The following is a 13104-nucleotide window of genomic DNA, read 5'->3' on the forward strand; positions in this document are numbered from 1 at the left end:
CTCAGCCAGCATGGGGGAACTATGGCCCCTTCATGACTTGCGGACTTCAACTCCCAGAATTCCTGAGCCAGCCTGGGGGAACTATGGCCCCTTCATGACTTGCGGACTTCAACTCCCAGAATTCCTGAGCCAGCATGAGGGAACTATGGCCCCTTCATGACTGGTGGACTTCAACTCCCAGAATTCCTCAGCCAACATGGGGGAACTATGGCCCCTTCATGACTCGTGGACTTCAACTCCCAGAATTCCTGAGCCAGCATGGGGGAACTATGGCCCCTTCATGACTCGTGGATTTCAACTCCCAGAATTCCTGAGCCAGCATGGCTCAGCTTGGAAACCTCTCCCTTTCCCCTCAGCATGGCTGGCTGAGGAATTCTGGGAGTTGAAGTCCACAAGTCATAAAAAAGCCCAGGTTGCCTACCCCTGCACTAGTCCAAGGGCTCTCGACAAGTCCATCTCCTCTGAGAAGAGTCCAGCCCAGGTTTTCCTACTCACCTCAAATCCTGCTGTTTGTGCAAAGTTAAATCCATTCATAGACTAAAAGTAAGGGCCTCAATCCCTCTTTTTTTCTTTTTTCCACATGCAACTTTCTGGGGTGTATAATTTACTGTCTAAGGGAGGAAACTGCAAATTACATCCTTCTCCTTTCAGATGTGTTGGAGAGCCAAGCATTTCCTATCCTGCCTGGCTGGGGATGATGAGAGTTGTGGTCCAATGCGCTCTACATAAAGGCAGATAGATGAAGGGGAATTATTCACCTTTATGAAAACTGGCTGGTTGCATGTTAAATCTGGGAAGGATTAAATGGGGTTCGTTTTTCTTCTCACTCAGCACCTTATGAGAAGTCAGACTGCCTGCTCAGCTCAGGGTTATCAGTGGGAGGGGATGCTTGTCCTCAGGGTTGAAATGAGGGGGTCCTCTCAGCTGGGTCGTTTTCTTGCAGACGCTTCATTACCCAACTAAGTAACATTATCAGTACTAGGAGGGAATGGGGTTTGCAAAGTGGAGGAATAGGAGGAGGAGGAGGAGGAGGAGGAATGTGGGGTCCTTGGTGCTCTCTGAGGTTGGTTAATTTCTTGCAGACATTTCGTGACCCAACTAGGGAACACCATCAGTGCTAGAAGGGAGTGGGGCTTGCGAGGAGGCGGAGGGGTAACAAGAGGGGGAGAAGGAGGAAGAGGAGGAGGAGGAAGAGGAGGAGGATTGTGGAGTCCTTGGTGCTCTCTGAGCTTGGTTGTTTTCTTGCAGACGTTTCATGACCCAACTAGGTAACACCATCAGTGCTAGAAGGGAGTGGGGTTTGCTCTCTGTTTATAAACAAGTAGCTTGCCCAAAGTCTTTTAGCTCTGATGATGTTACCTAGTTGGGTCATGAAACGTCTGCAAGGAAACAACCAAGCTCAACTTGGTCATAAAGCTCATAAAACGGGGCAAAACCCATGTAACAACTGTCTTGCTTAGCAATGGAGAATCTGGGCCCAATTGTAGTCCTCAGTCAACGACCACCTGTATTGCCAAAAAATAAGTCCCAACATGGATCTGATCATAGAGATATAAAGAGTCAAGCTTAATTCAATGGCACCTCTATCTTCTAATCCTCCCTGACATGCTCCATACACCTGGCTGTTTCCCAACTTCAGCAACCTTAAGGTGTGTGGACTTCAACTCCCAGAATTCCCTAGCCAGCATGGCTATAATTAAAATGTTTAGGAATTGAAGTCCCTTCATCTCCAAGTTGCCAAGGCTGGGAAGAATTGCTCCGGCCTGTTCCAGTTTAGATCCGTGTTTCTCAATTGTGGCCACTTTAAGAGGCCACTTTAAGATGCTGGCTGGGGAATTCTGGGAGTTGAAGTCCACCCGTCTTAAAAGTGGACAAGGTTTATGAAACACTGCCCTAGGCTTTGGCCTGTGCTGTGTTATTCTACTGCAGGGGTCTTCAAACTTGGCCCTTTTATGACTTGTGGACTTCAACTCCCAGAATTCCTCAGCCAGCATGGGGGAACTATGGCCCCTTCATGACTTGTGGACTTCAACTCCCAGAATTCCTCAGCCAGCGTGCCTGGCTGAGGAATTCTGGGAGTTGAAGTCCACAAGTCATAAAAGGGCCAAGTTTGAAGACCCCTGTTCTACTGGATGGGTGCTTGATTCCCCTCAGACACAACACAACAACACAACCCCCCCAAAGAGACAGCACTCGTGTGCCACAAGGTCTACCGTAATTCTTCCTTCAGACCTTAAAAAACGCCAACACAACAAACCTCATTCACGGAAACAACTCTCTTGCGTGAAACCTGACAAATAGCATGTAATATCAGCCTCTGCCTTTACTTGCCATAAGGACTAGAAACCAAAATAACTCTTTCATGCCATTGTCTCTGTAGCTAGACACAACCGTGTTCAAACCAAGGGGCTGATGTTATCAGTCCCACCATAAATGAAGTTGGGAGAAGGCAAATGACATCCAGGTCCTACACGTTAGCCTAGCAACAATCCTACACACAACTAGGTTTTGCAAAATTTTAACCCTGGCCAAGTTGGGTAGAACATAACCTTTAGTCAAGACATTTCTTTAGACTCCAAGAAACAAAAAAAAAAGACCCACAAACTCACCACTTTCGGCTTGCTCCTGGAGCTGCTGGCGTTCACATCTCCGTGGTGTTTCGGGCACCTGGGCAGCTTGGGTTCCGTTGTGGTTGGCGTGGAAGGGGACGATCTGGGGGTATCCACAGTGCTGCTGGGGAGGGTCTCCCCAGGACTGAGAGTCAACACGTAGTGCTTGGTGACATCCTCCAAGGACGGGACTTGAAGAGCGACAGAAGGCTTCGCCGGCCGCTGTGGCAGCTCCTGAATGGCAGGGTGTGCGTTGTGATAGAGCGAACTGGGCAGGTGGGCATTGGAGAGGGGGAGAAAGGTGGCAGGTTCACTGGTGTGGCGCACATGCTTGGACGCCGGCCTCGCTCTGCCCAGCGTGGTGGGCACGGCGGAAGACAGCGCCGTCTCTTCCTTTCTGCTCTCCTGGTTACTCACGCGGTCGCTGCGCTTCTTGGAACTTCGCCGAGCGATCCGAGGTGACAAGACTTCGGCCAGCTTGGGATCAAAGCCAAAGTTTTGAGGGACGTCAACCTCGTTGTCTTCTGGGGCCATCAGCAGGATCTGCTCCGACTGGGAGGACAACCTACGCACGTCCTGCTCCGTGGACTGGTCCCTTCGCTCCGAAAGGATGGGTTCGCTGCTGGACGGAAGGATGTTCTGTTCCATTTCGTTAATGGGCTCTCCGGCGCCCATGAAGCCCGGGTTGGCATGCTCACCACGGCGGCTAGGGTCACTGAAAGACTTCTTCTTGATGGGCTTCCCGTTCCCCTTCTCATCAATCACCTTGTCCATGGCTCCCGGCTGGCTGACGATGTTCTGGATCACGGTGCTGTAATCCTTCAGTCCATCACTGCAAACGGAGAGATCACTGGCCGCGCTTCCTGTGCAATCCGACAAGGCCGCGGCCGAGGAATCCAGGATGCCGGTCTTCGAATTCAACGAGCCCAGAAGGTTACTGTCCACGGAAAAGTTCTTGGAGTCCTCGGAGATGGAGCACCTCCTGTGGGGCATGGGATCGCTAAGGGATCGGTAGGAATCGCCGCCAGACTCGCCGCTGCTTCCGTTGCTGGATTCGGGACCGTTGTTCCCCAAGGATGGGAACTTCCTCCGGCGCCGAAGGGCACTCGGCGTCAGCGGTGTCTCCGACAAACCCTGGGACACCATTTTGTGGTTCGAGAGGACCTCATCCACAACCGCCACCTTCTCATTCCCTTTGGTGAGATGGTTTGGTAGAAGCTTCTCCTTCATCTCAAGAGGACCGGCTTCAGTTTCTCTTCGGTTGGCCAACTTCCACGCAGCAACGGACGGATCGAGGTAACTGTAAGCAGGAGACGTGTCCGGCTCGGTCACAATTCCTTCATCTGTCATACTGGATTCAGGCCCTTCTTGGAAAGATTTCCTGCAGGATAGGTTTCCTTCAGAATCCGCTTTCTCCAAGCACTGACCACAGCTTTCTTCTTTGGAGGCCTCCTCCCTCTCGTCCTCCCCCCTTCCGTTCTTCTTGGGCTCCAGAGCAAAATTATAGTCATGTTCTGAGCCAATCTTACTTATCTTCTCAAAAACCTGCCTGGCTTCTTGGATGTACTGATCTTGAATGATTACAGGGAGCACGTCCTCTTCCCTGTCTCGGCTGTCCGAAAGCACGCCATTGTGGTCAAACCGAGTGGCCAGCAGAAGCTCCGAAGAACTCGGCTTCATGGCGTTCTGCAGAAACAGACGGCGGGAGGCCGGTTTGTCCGAGTAAGTGAAAGATTTGGCCCGTCTCAGCGTCGCCGTGAGGTCCTTCAGGGTTGGACGGTTGCCCAAGACCCAACGGTTGGGTGGTTGAACCTCACCTGGAGGTCTCCCCACCAACTGGTGCTCCGTGCCTCCTTGGGGACAGTGATCGTCTCCGCCACCACCACCGCCACCACCGCCACCACCGCCGCCCACCGCCACGTCTTCTTGGTCACTCAGCCTACTGCCCTTTTTCCTGGCCTTCAGCTCCAGAAGGTCCGATTTCAGGAAACTGAGGAGGGCCAAGGTCTCGCTGGCAATGTCAGGGTTGGACATGGACTTCTGGTGCTTGGATCTGGCGGCCGCGGGTTCGAGGCCACAAGGCAGCAAACTCTCATAGGAGGACAACTCCTGCTTGGTCCTCATCAACCCCAACGGCAGCTTGGGACGGGCCCGGACCGGGGGCTGCAAGCGGGCCGGGCTGTCGCTTGGGCCGAAACTGGGGGCCCGACCCATGCCGAGACCCGGTTTGCTTTGGCCCACCCAGGAGCCCCCCAGCTGCTCTTCCTCCTTCAAGGTCTCCGTGCTGGAGTATCTGCTGCTACTTCGGGAGCCGGCCGGGCTGGACGCAAAGGGGGGGATGTTGACCTTGGAGACCCTGGACACCAAAGGCAGGGGAGGCCCGGAGGACAGCGGGCCGGGGGAAGGGCCCGGGAAGGGCCTGCTGCCCTCAGGGGGGACCCCCCCCAAAAGCGGCCTGGCTCCCTCCGCAAGGGAGGCCCCTTTGGCTTCTGCAGCTGGGGGGGTCCTCTCCTCCTCCTGGGGGGGCAGGAGACCCCCAGAAAGGTCCAGCTGGGCCTTGAGGTGCCACTCCATGCCGGCCACCACCCGGGCCTCAGTTTCCCTCTTCTTCCTCCGAAGGGGCACCGGCGTGGACTGGGCCTCCTCCTCCTCCTCCTCACTGCCTGAAGAGCCTCGGGGGCAGCTCTTCCCGCCCAGCCCGCCGGCAGCGGGGCCCAAGCCGGCCGAGGGCCTCAACTCCTCCTCGCTGCTGCTGGAGACCTCCGGGGGGCCCCAGCCGCCCCAGGCCGGGCAGGAGGCGGGGGACGGGGACGACGACGACGCGGCGGCGGCGGAGGCCGAACTATGCCAGGAATGCGAAGTATCCCACAGCTGCGGCGGCGGCGGCTGCGGCTTCTCCGCCGCTCCCGGGGGGCCCCGCGCCGGCCGGAGCCCCGCGAAGGGGATGCAGCTGCGGGGCGGCGGAGGCGGCGGCGGGCCGGCCGGACGCTCCTCCTCGGCCCAGCAAGGCCCGTCCGGAGCCGGGCCGCCGTCGGGGGGCAGCCCCGTTGGGCTCCCGTCGGCGCTCGGGCCGCCCCGTCGGTGCTGCTGCCGCCGAAAACTCTCGCCGAAAAGTTTGCGCATCGCCGTCACGCTGGGCCAGTCCGGCGCCGGCGGCTCGCCCGGCCCTTTGGTGGTGGTGGAGGAGGAGACGGCGGCGGCGGAGGAGGAGGAGGCGGCGGTGCTGCTGCTGCTGCTGCTGCTGCTGCTTCGGCGTCGGCGGCGGGGCGGCGGGGCCGGGGGTTGCTGGGCCTCGGCGGCGGCGCAGGTGGCTCTTCCGCCGCCCGGCGGGGCTTCGTCTTCGGCGCGGGGCGCGCAGAAGCGCTGGGAAAGTTGGCGCACGGAGGGCGAGAGGCTCCGCAGGGCGCGGCCGGCCGGCTCGGCGGCGGCGGGGCGGGAGACGCTGAAGGAAGCGGCGCGGCCGGGCGATCGCCGCCCGATGGGCTCCGGGTGGTGCGCGCTGGGCGGCGGAGGCTGGCGAGGCGGCGGCGGCGGCGGCTCCCCCCGAGGGGCGCCTCCTCCGCCCCCTCCTCCTCCTCCTCCTCCGTCGGGCTGGGCCGGCCCGATCCACTTGGCCAGGCGCTGGAAGGAGACGCTCCGGTAGAGGGGGGTCCTCTTGTGGCTCTCGCCCGCCTCCGCCATTGTTGAGGCAGGCGGGTGCAGGGCCCTCCCCGCGGATCTGCGGCGGGATCCCCGAGTCCTGGAAGCGTCCCGGGCACCACGCCGCCGCCGCCGCCGCCGCCGCCTCCTCCTTCAAGCCATCCGAGTCAGGGAGGAAGGGAGGAAGGAGAGGAAGGAAGGAAAAGAGGCAGAAGGAGAAGGGAACAAAGAGAGAGGGAGGAGAAAGTAAGAAAGGAAAGCGAGATCGAAAATACGAGAAAGAGATAAAGAAGGAAGAGTGAAAGAAGGAAAGAAAAATACGAGAAAGAGAAAAGAGAAAGGAAGGAAGGAGAGAAGGAAGGAAGGAAGGAAGGAAGGAATGAGAAGAGGCAGAAGAAGGGAACAAAGAGAGAGGGAGGAGAAAGTAAGAAAGGAAAGCGAGATCGAAAATACGAGAAAGAACGAGAAAGATAAAAAAAAGTGAAAGAAGGAAAGAAAAATACAAGAAAAAAAGGAAAGGAAGGAAGGAAGGAAAAGAGGCAGAAGGAGAAGGAAACAGAGAGGGGGGAGACAGTAAGAAAGAAAAGAAAAAACGAGAGAGAAAATACGAGAAAGAACGAGAAAGAAATAAAAAAGAAAGTGAAAGAAGGACAGAAAAATACGAGAAAGAAAGAAAAGAGGAAGGAAGGAAAAGAGGCAGAAGGGAAGAGAAAAGGGGAAAAAGTAGGCAGAAGGCGAAAGAAAGAGGGAGGAGAAAGAAAGAAAGAAAGAAAGAAAGAAAGAAAGAAAGAAAGAAAAAGAGGAAGAGGTTAGAAACTCATCACTTTGGAATGAGAAAGAAAGAAAGAAAGGAAGGAAGGAAGAGGTTAGAAACTCATCACTTTGGAATAAGAAAGAAAAGAAAGAAAGAAAGAAGAAAGAAAAAGAAAGAAAGAAAGAGAAAGAAAAGTTAGAAAGTCATCACTTTGGAATGAGAAAGAAAGAAAGAAAGAAAGAAAGAAAGAAAGAAAGAAAGAAAGAAGCGCCGGGAGTGCGGCGGAGGAGGAGGAGGAGGGCAAGTTGCAGCAGACTTCCACCGAGTTCCCACGTTCACTTCCGAGCTCGGGTCCGCGGGGGGAGGCGAGGAAAATCCGGCCGAAAGCAGCTCCGGAGCGGCGGTGGGATGGCAACAATGTAAACGCTCTTTCCGCGCGGCGGTTCCGATTCGCTCGGCCGAGCCAGGTCCCCGGGGGTCGAGGGGCCGAGGAGGCAGAAGAAACCCCCCCCCCAAAAATACCACCAGGGGGGGTCGATCGAAGTCGAGGTTCGCAGGGCGAACTTCCAGGCCCTCCCTTGCAGGCGATCCGGTTCGGCGCAAACGAGTCTCGTGAGAATCCAACCGGGGGTGGTGATGGTGGTGGGGGTTAAAATGCAACTTCTAACTCGTGCTGGGGGGCGTCAGCCCCCTCCCCGTTCTTTTGCAAAAGAAAAAAAAACCCACAAAGGCTTGCTTTAAGAAATAAAATTAAAAAAAAAAAAGACACACACACCCCCCCATTTCTCCGGGGCTCCCTTTTTTCAACGCGCGCCCTCCTCTCTCCTTCGCATTTTGCTGTTTTGTTTGTTGTGTTTTATCTTTGCCCGGTTCCTTTTTTCCTCTCTTGCTGTTTGTGTGTGTGTGTGTGTGTGTGTTTTCTCAAAGAAAGTTTCACATAAACTTTCCCCCTGAAGGGGCGTGGCTTCCTCTTCCTCCCCACCACCACCAATCCCCCTCCAAAAAAAAAAAAAAAAAGGAGGGTTGGTCTTTTGGAAGAACGAATCTTTGGGAACATTCCTCGCTAAGAACTACGAACGGAAGGAGCTGGAAAAAAAAGGAAAGGGGTCATATAGATTTAGACCAGCTGGCTCACGCAAAACACACAAGAGACACAGACAACACACAACACGGGCATGCCTAAGCCATGGATGAAGAGGGTGCCTTTCCAGTTTGGCAAGGAAACACCTTGAAACTTCAAGACGACGACAACGACAGAGTTGAATAAATTGCCATTATGTATTCAAGATGGGTCGTGATTAATATTTATTTGTTACTTGTATGTAAGGGTGTAGGTCTATACCTGTGTTTACAGTAGGTTTAAATGTGTTGTGTATGCGTACACTGAGAGCAAGCAGCTAAATTTCATTTTTAATGTGTGCCATTGTGTCCACAGTAAGAAATGACAATAAAGGTTGTCTGTCTGTCTGCTTATCTACCTACCTATGTATCTTTCTCTCTCTCATCTATCTATCTATCTATCTATCTATCTATCTATCTATCTATCTATCTATCTATCTATCTATCTATCTACCTACCTACCTACCTACCTACCTACCTAGGTATCTATCTATCTATCTATCTATCTATCTATCTATCTATCTATCTATCTATCTATGTATCTTTCTCATCTATCTATCTATCTATCTATCTATCTAACTATCTATCTATCTAATGAATCTAATGAATCTATCATCTGTCTATAATAAATCTATATCTAATCTGTCTATCTAATAAATATCTAATAAATATCTATCAAATAAATCTATATCTATCTAATAAATATCTATCTAATAAATCTATCCTAATAATTCTATCATCTGTCTATAATAAATCTATATCTCATCTGTCTATCTAATAAATCTATCATCTAATAAATCTATCATCTGTCTATCTAATATCTATCTATCCATCCATCCATCCATCCATCCATCCATCCATTATCTATCCTTTCTAGTTCCATCCAACCATCCATCCATCCTTCCACCCATTATCTATCTATCTATCTATCTATCTATCTATCTATCTATCTATCTATCTATCTATCTATCTATCTATCTATCTATCTATCTATCTATCATCTATCTTTAATTTGCCGGATAAGTCTGCATGTATTTGTACAGCAATTTTGCAATTGGGTGTATATACATTTTACAATTTTATAGCTAGCGAAACGGATCCCAAGAGAGTTCTCCGGTCTGTTGATCCCATGCAAAGAGAATTTGAACACAGAATTTAAAAAGCAAGAAGTAAGCTTTTCAGTAAGCAATTGGTTTGCACCCTTATGGGCAATTGTGCAGGGCAGTTGGCTGAAGAGATCGCAAAAGATTTTTTTCCTTTTTTCTTGGATGTATTTTTTTCAACACATAACAATGGGACAACAGTTGTGAGTTGTGAAAAACAGCTTGAAGTCACTTTTTTCAGTGTCTTTGTAACTTCAAATGGTCACTAAACAAAGTTGAGGACTACCGGTACTGTAAACCAGGGTTTCTCAAACTTGGGCCCTTTAAGAAGGGCGGACTTCAACTCCCAGAATTCCCCAGCCAGCATGGCCATTGCTAGGACTTGTGGGAACTGAAGTCCTCATATCTCAAAATTGCCATGCGTGGGAAGGCATTGCTCTAGCCTGCACCACTTTAATCAGCATTAATTAACCTCGGTCCTTTAAGAAGGGTGGACTTCAACTCCCAGAATTCCCCAACCAGCTATGCTGGCTGGGGAATTCTGGGAATTGAAGTCCACCCATCTTAAAGTAGCCAAGGTTGAGAAACCTTACTACATAGACCAGGAGTCTTGAAACTTGGCCCTTTTAGGACTTGTGGACTTCAACTCCCAGAATTCCTCAGCCAGGCACGCTGGCTGAGGAATTCTGGGAGTTGAAGTCCCCAAGTCCTAAAAGAGCCAAGTTTTTCAAGACCCCTGATATAAACTGTCCCCAACATTGTGATTCTATCTAGGAGTGACTTCTACAAGTTACAACGATGGGCTGATCTCCATAACTGTGGATCCGACTGTGAGAATTGTACAAGAAATTTATTCACCCATAAAAAAAGGAAGTCCAATGTATGGGCTCTGGGCACTTCCTGTTTCTCCTGCATATCAGCTGGCAGTGGTTCAAAGGATGTTTTTTCTTCCCAGACCGTTCCTAATTCCAACCCTTTGGTTTTGCTTTGTTTCCCCAAATCCCAAGGAAAAACAGAAACCGGGCCCTGCTGATGGAGACCCCTGCCCATCTCCTCCAGGGGTCTGTTCTCCCAATGGCCCACCAATAACACATGGAAGCCCACCCAGGTCCCAGAACATGGGGCACTTCCATGCCACCACAGCTAAAACCCTGGCAATGGCTAAGAGCAGGAAAATTGAAGAAAGAGACCGAGGGACTAATTCCGGCTGCACAAGACCAAGCCTTAAGGACAAATGCATACAAAGTCAAAATTGAGAAGACAGCAACAGACAGTAAGTGCCGCCTATGCAAAGAAGCTGAAGAAACAGGGGACCACCTGGTAAGCTGCTGCAAGAAGATCGCACAGACTGACTACAAGCAGCGGCATGACAAAGTAGCAACAATGGTGCATTGGAAGATCTGCAAGAAATATCATTTGCCTGCAAGCAAGAACTGGTGGGATCGTAAAATAGAGAAAGTCATAGAAAATGATAAAGTTAAACTGCTCTGGGACTTCAGAATTCAAACAGACAAGCACCTGCAACATAACACCCCGGACTTAACAATTGCCGATAAGAAAGACAAAAAAGTCTGGATGGTGGACATGGCAGTGCCTGGAGACGGCAGAATAGATGAGAAAGAACTGGAGAAGATCACAAAATACAAAGACCTACAAATAGATATAGAAAGACTGTGGCAAAAGCAAGCAAGGGTAGTACCAATAGTCATAGGCGCCTTGGGTGCAATCCCAAAACAACTGGAGCACCACTTGAACACCATCATCGGCATTGACAAATTCGCCATTAGTCAATTGCAAAAGGCGGCCTTACTAGGAACCGCTTCCATCCTGCAACCATGTCTGTAATACCATGAAACATCCACATCTGCCTATCCCAGGTCCTTGGTGAGGACTCGATAGGTAGACAAAATGCCAAATCCAGTCTGAACATCTGGCTGACTGTGCGATGATCCATATAATAATAATAATAATAATAATAATAAAGTTAGAAGGGACCTTGGGGGTCATCTAGTCCAACCCCCTGCTCAGGCAGGAAACCCTATACCATTTCGGACAAATGGCTGTCCAGTCTCTTCTTAAAAACTTCCAGTGTTGGAGCATTCACCCCTTCTGGAGGCAGGTTGTTCCACTGGTTAATTGTTCTAACTGTCAGGACGTTTCTCCTTAGTTCTCAGTTGCTTCTCCCCTTGATTAGTTTCCATCCGCCTGCAACTGTCATAAATATGAGTCAGTTGCCAGGAATGTGAACTTTGAATATTGTGGGGAAAACAAATTTAAATAAGAACTTTGTAAACAGGATCTACGACGAGGCAACCGAGATGATCAATTAGAAAAAAAAAAGCTTTATATCGATGGGGTTATTATTTGCAGAAACACGACCCAAATGTTTATATTTAATTGTCATTTATTCAAATAACAAGAACTGTATTCATTTAAGGTGGGCAAAAGAGAATAGTATTGGAAGAAGAGAAAATCGAGCAAAGCCATCATAATATGGACTAGGGAATTATAGAAATTAATTGTCATTGATTGTTTTTTCAATACTACTACTACTAATAATAATAATAATGATAAAGTTGGAAGGGACCTCGGAGGTCATCTAGTCCAACCTCCTGCTCAGGCAGGAAACCCTATACCATTTCGGACAAATGGCTGTCCAGTCTCTTCTTAAAAACTTCCAGTGTTGGAGCATTCACCGCTTCTGGAGGCAGGTGGTTCCACTGGCTAATTGTTCTAACTGTCAGGAAGTTTCTCACGCTGTTTACCAAATATTAAGGTGATTTATGTTAAAAAAAATCAATAAAACATATTTAAAATAATAATAAAAAAAGGCGCAAGGCCACGTGAACCCGGGATTTGCAACCGTCATAAATGCATGACGGTTGCTTGCCATGTGCCTGGGTTTCGATCATGCAACCGTGGGGGTGGGCAAGGGGTCGTACGTTGAGGACTGCTTGAATTAAACCAACGTGGTTCAACGACAGAAGCAGGAAGGGAAACCTGTGCGAATATCGTCCCGGTATTGTTTAGATTTGCCATGTGCATAAGTTTATATACGGGCTTCGTTTTATTTATTTGTAACATTTATTGTCCGCCCGTCTATCTTACCTCAAGATAACGCTAGCGTTCCTTTCCGTTGTTATGTGGGAAGGCAGTGGGATCAGCCCATTTTACAGACGGGAAGATAAAGGTACCCTCAAAATGGGAGGAAAGTCTGTGGAAAGAATACTCGTTGCCTCTTTTAAGTTCTTCCCTACTTGGGCTTCCTCAAATCAGGCCAAGCTTCTTCCTTTCTTCTTTCTTCTTCTCCAGCCCTTGCCATCTTTCTTTCTTTCTTTCTTTCTTTCTTTCTTTCTTTCTTTCTTTCTTTCTTTCTTTCTTTCTTTCTTTCTTTCTTCCTTCCTTCCTTCCTTCCTTCCTTCCTTCCTTCTCCTTCCTTCCTTCCTTCTCTGGAAGTTTTTAAGAAGAGATTGGACAACCATTTGTCTGAAATTGTATATAAGTTCTCTTGCTTAAGCAGGGGGCTGGACTAGAAGACCTCCAAGGTCCTTTTCAGCTCTATTCTGTTCTATGATTCTCCTCCATCCTACTCTTTTTTTTATTTCCTTCCTTCTCTTCTATTTTTTTCTTTTCTTTTTCAAGTCCATTCCATTTTCCTTTCTTCTTTCTCCTGCTCTTGCCATCTTTTTCTTTCTCTCTTTCTTTCTTTCTTTCTTTCTTTCTTTCTTTCTTTCTTTCTTTCTTTCTTTCTTTCTTTCTTTCTCTCTCTCTCTCTCTCTCTCTCTCTCTCTCTCTCTCTCTCTCTCTCTCTCTCTCTCTCTCTCTCTCTCTCTCTCTCTCTCTCTCTCTCTCTCTCTCTCTCTCTATCCCTTCCTTCCTT

The 13104-nt window shown here is 49.8% G+C and overlaps 1 protein-coding gene across 1 annotated transcript in view; it reads right to left on the reverse strand.

Moving 5' to 3' along the window:
- Nucleotides 1–6290, reverse strand: part of ARHGEF17 (Rho guanine nucleotide exchange factor 17) — a 122841-nt gene extending 116551 nt beyond the window's left edge. The window contains exons 1-2 of the mRNA XM_015815489.1: nucleotides 5901–6290; nucleotides 2610–5711 (exon numbers count right to left, since the gene is read on the reverse strand). Coding sequence (XP_015670975.1) covers nucleotides 2610–5711; nucleotides 5901–6290 — 3492 coding nt within the window. The remainder of the gene's footprint in view (nucleotides 1–2609; nucleotides 5712–5900) is intronic.
- Between the last annotated feature and the right edge of the window lie 6814 nt (nucleotides 6291–13104).

This window comes from Protobothrops mucrosquamatus, unplaced genomic scaffold (genome assembly GCF_001527695.2).
Source record: "Protobothrops mucrosquamatus isolate PMUCROS unplaced genomic scaffold, P.Mucros_1.0 scaffold344, whole genome shotgun sequence".
Taxonomy (NCBI): Eukaryota; Metazoa; Chordata; class Lepidosauria; order Squamata; family Viperidae; genus Protobothrops; species Protobothrops mucrosquamatus.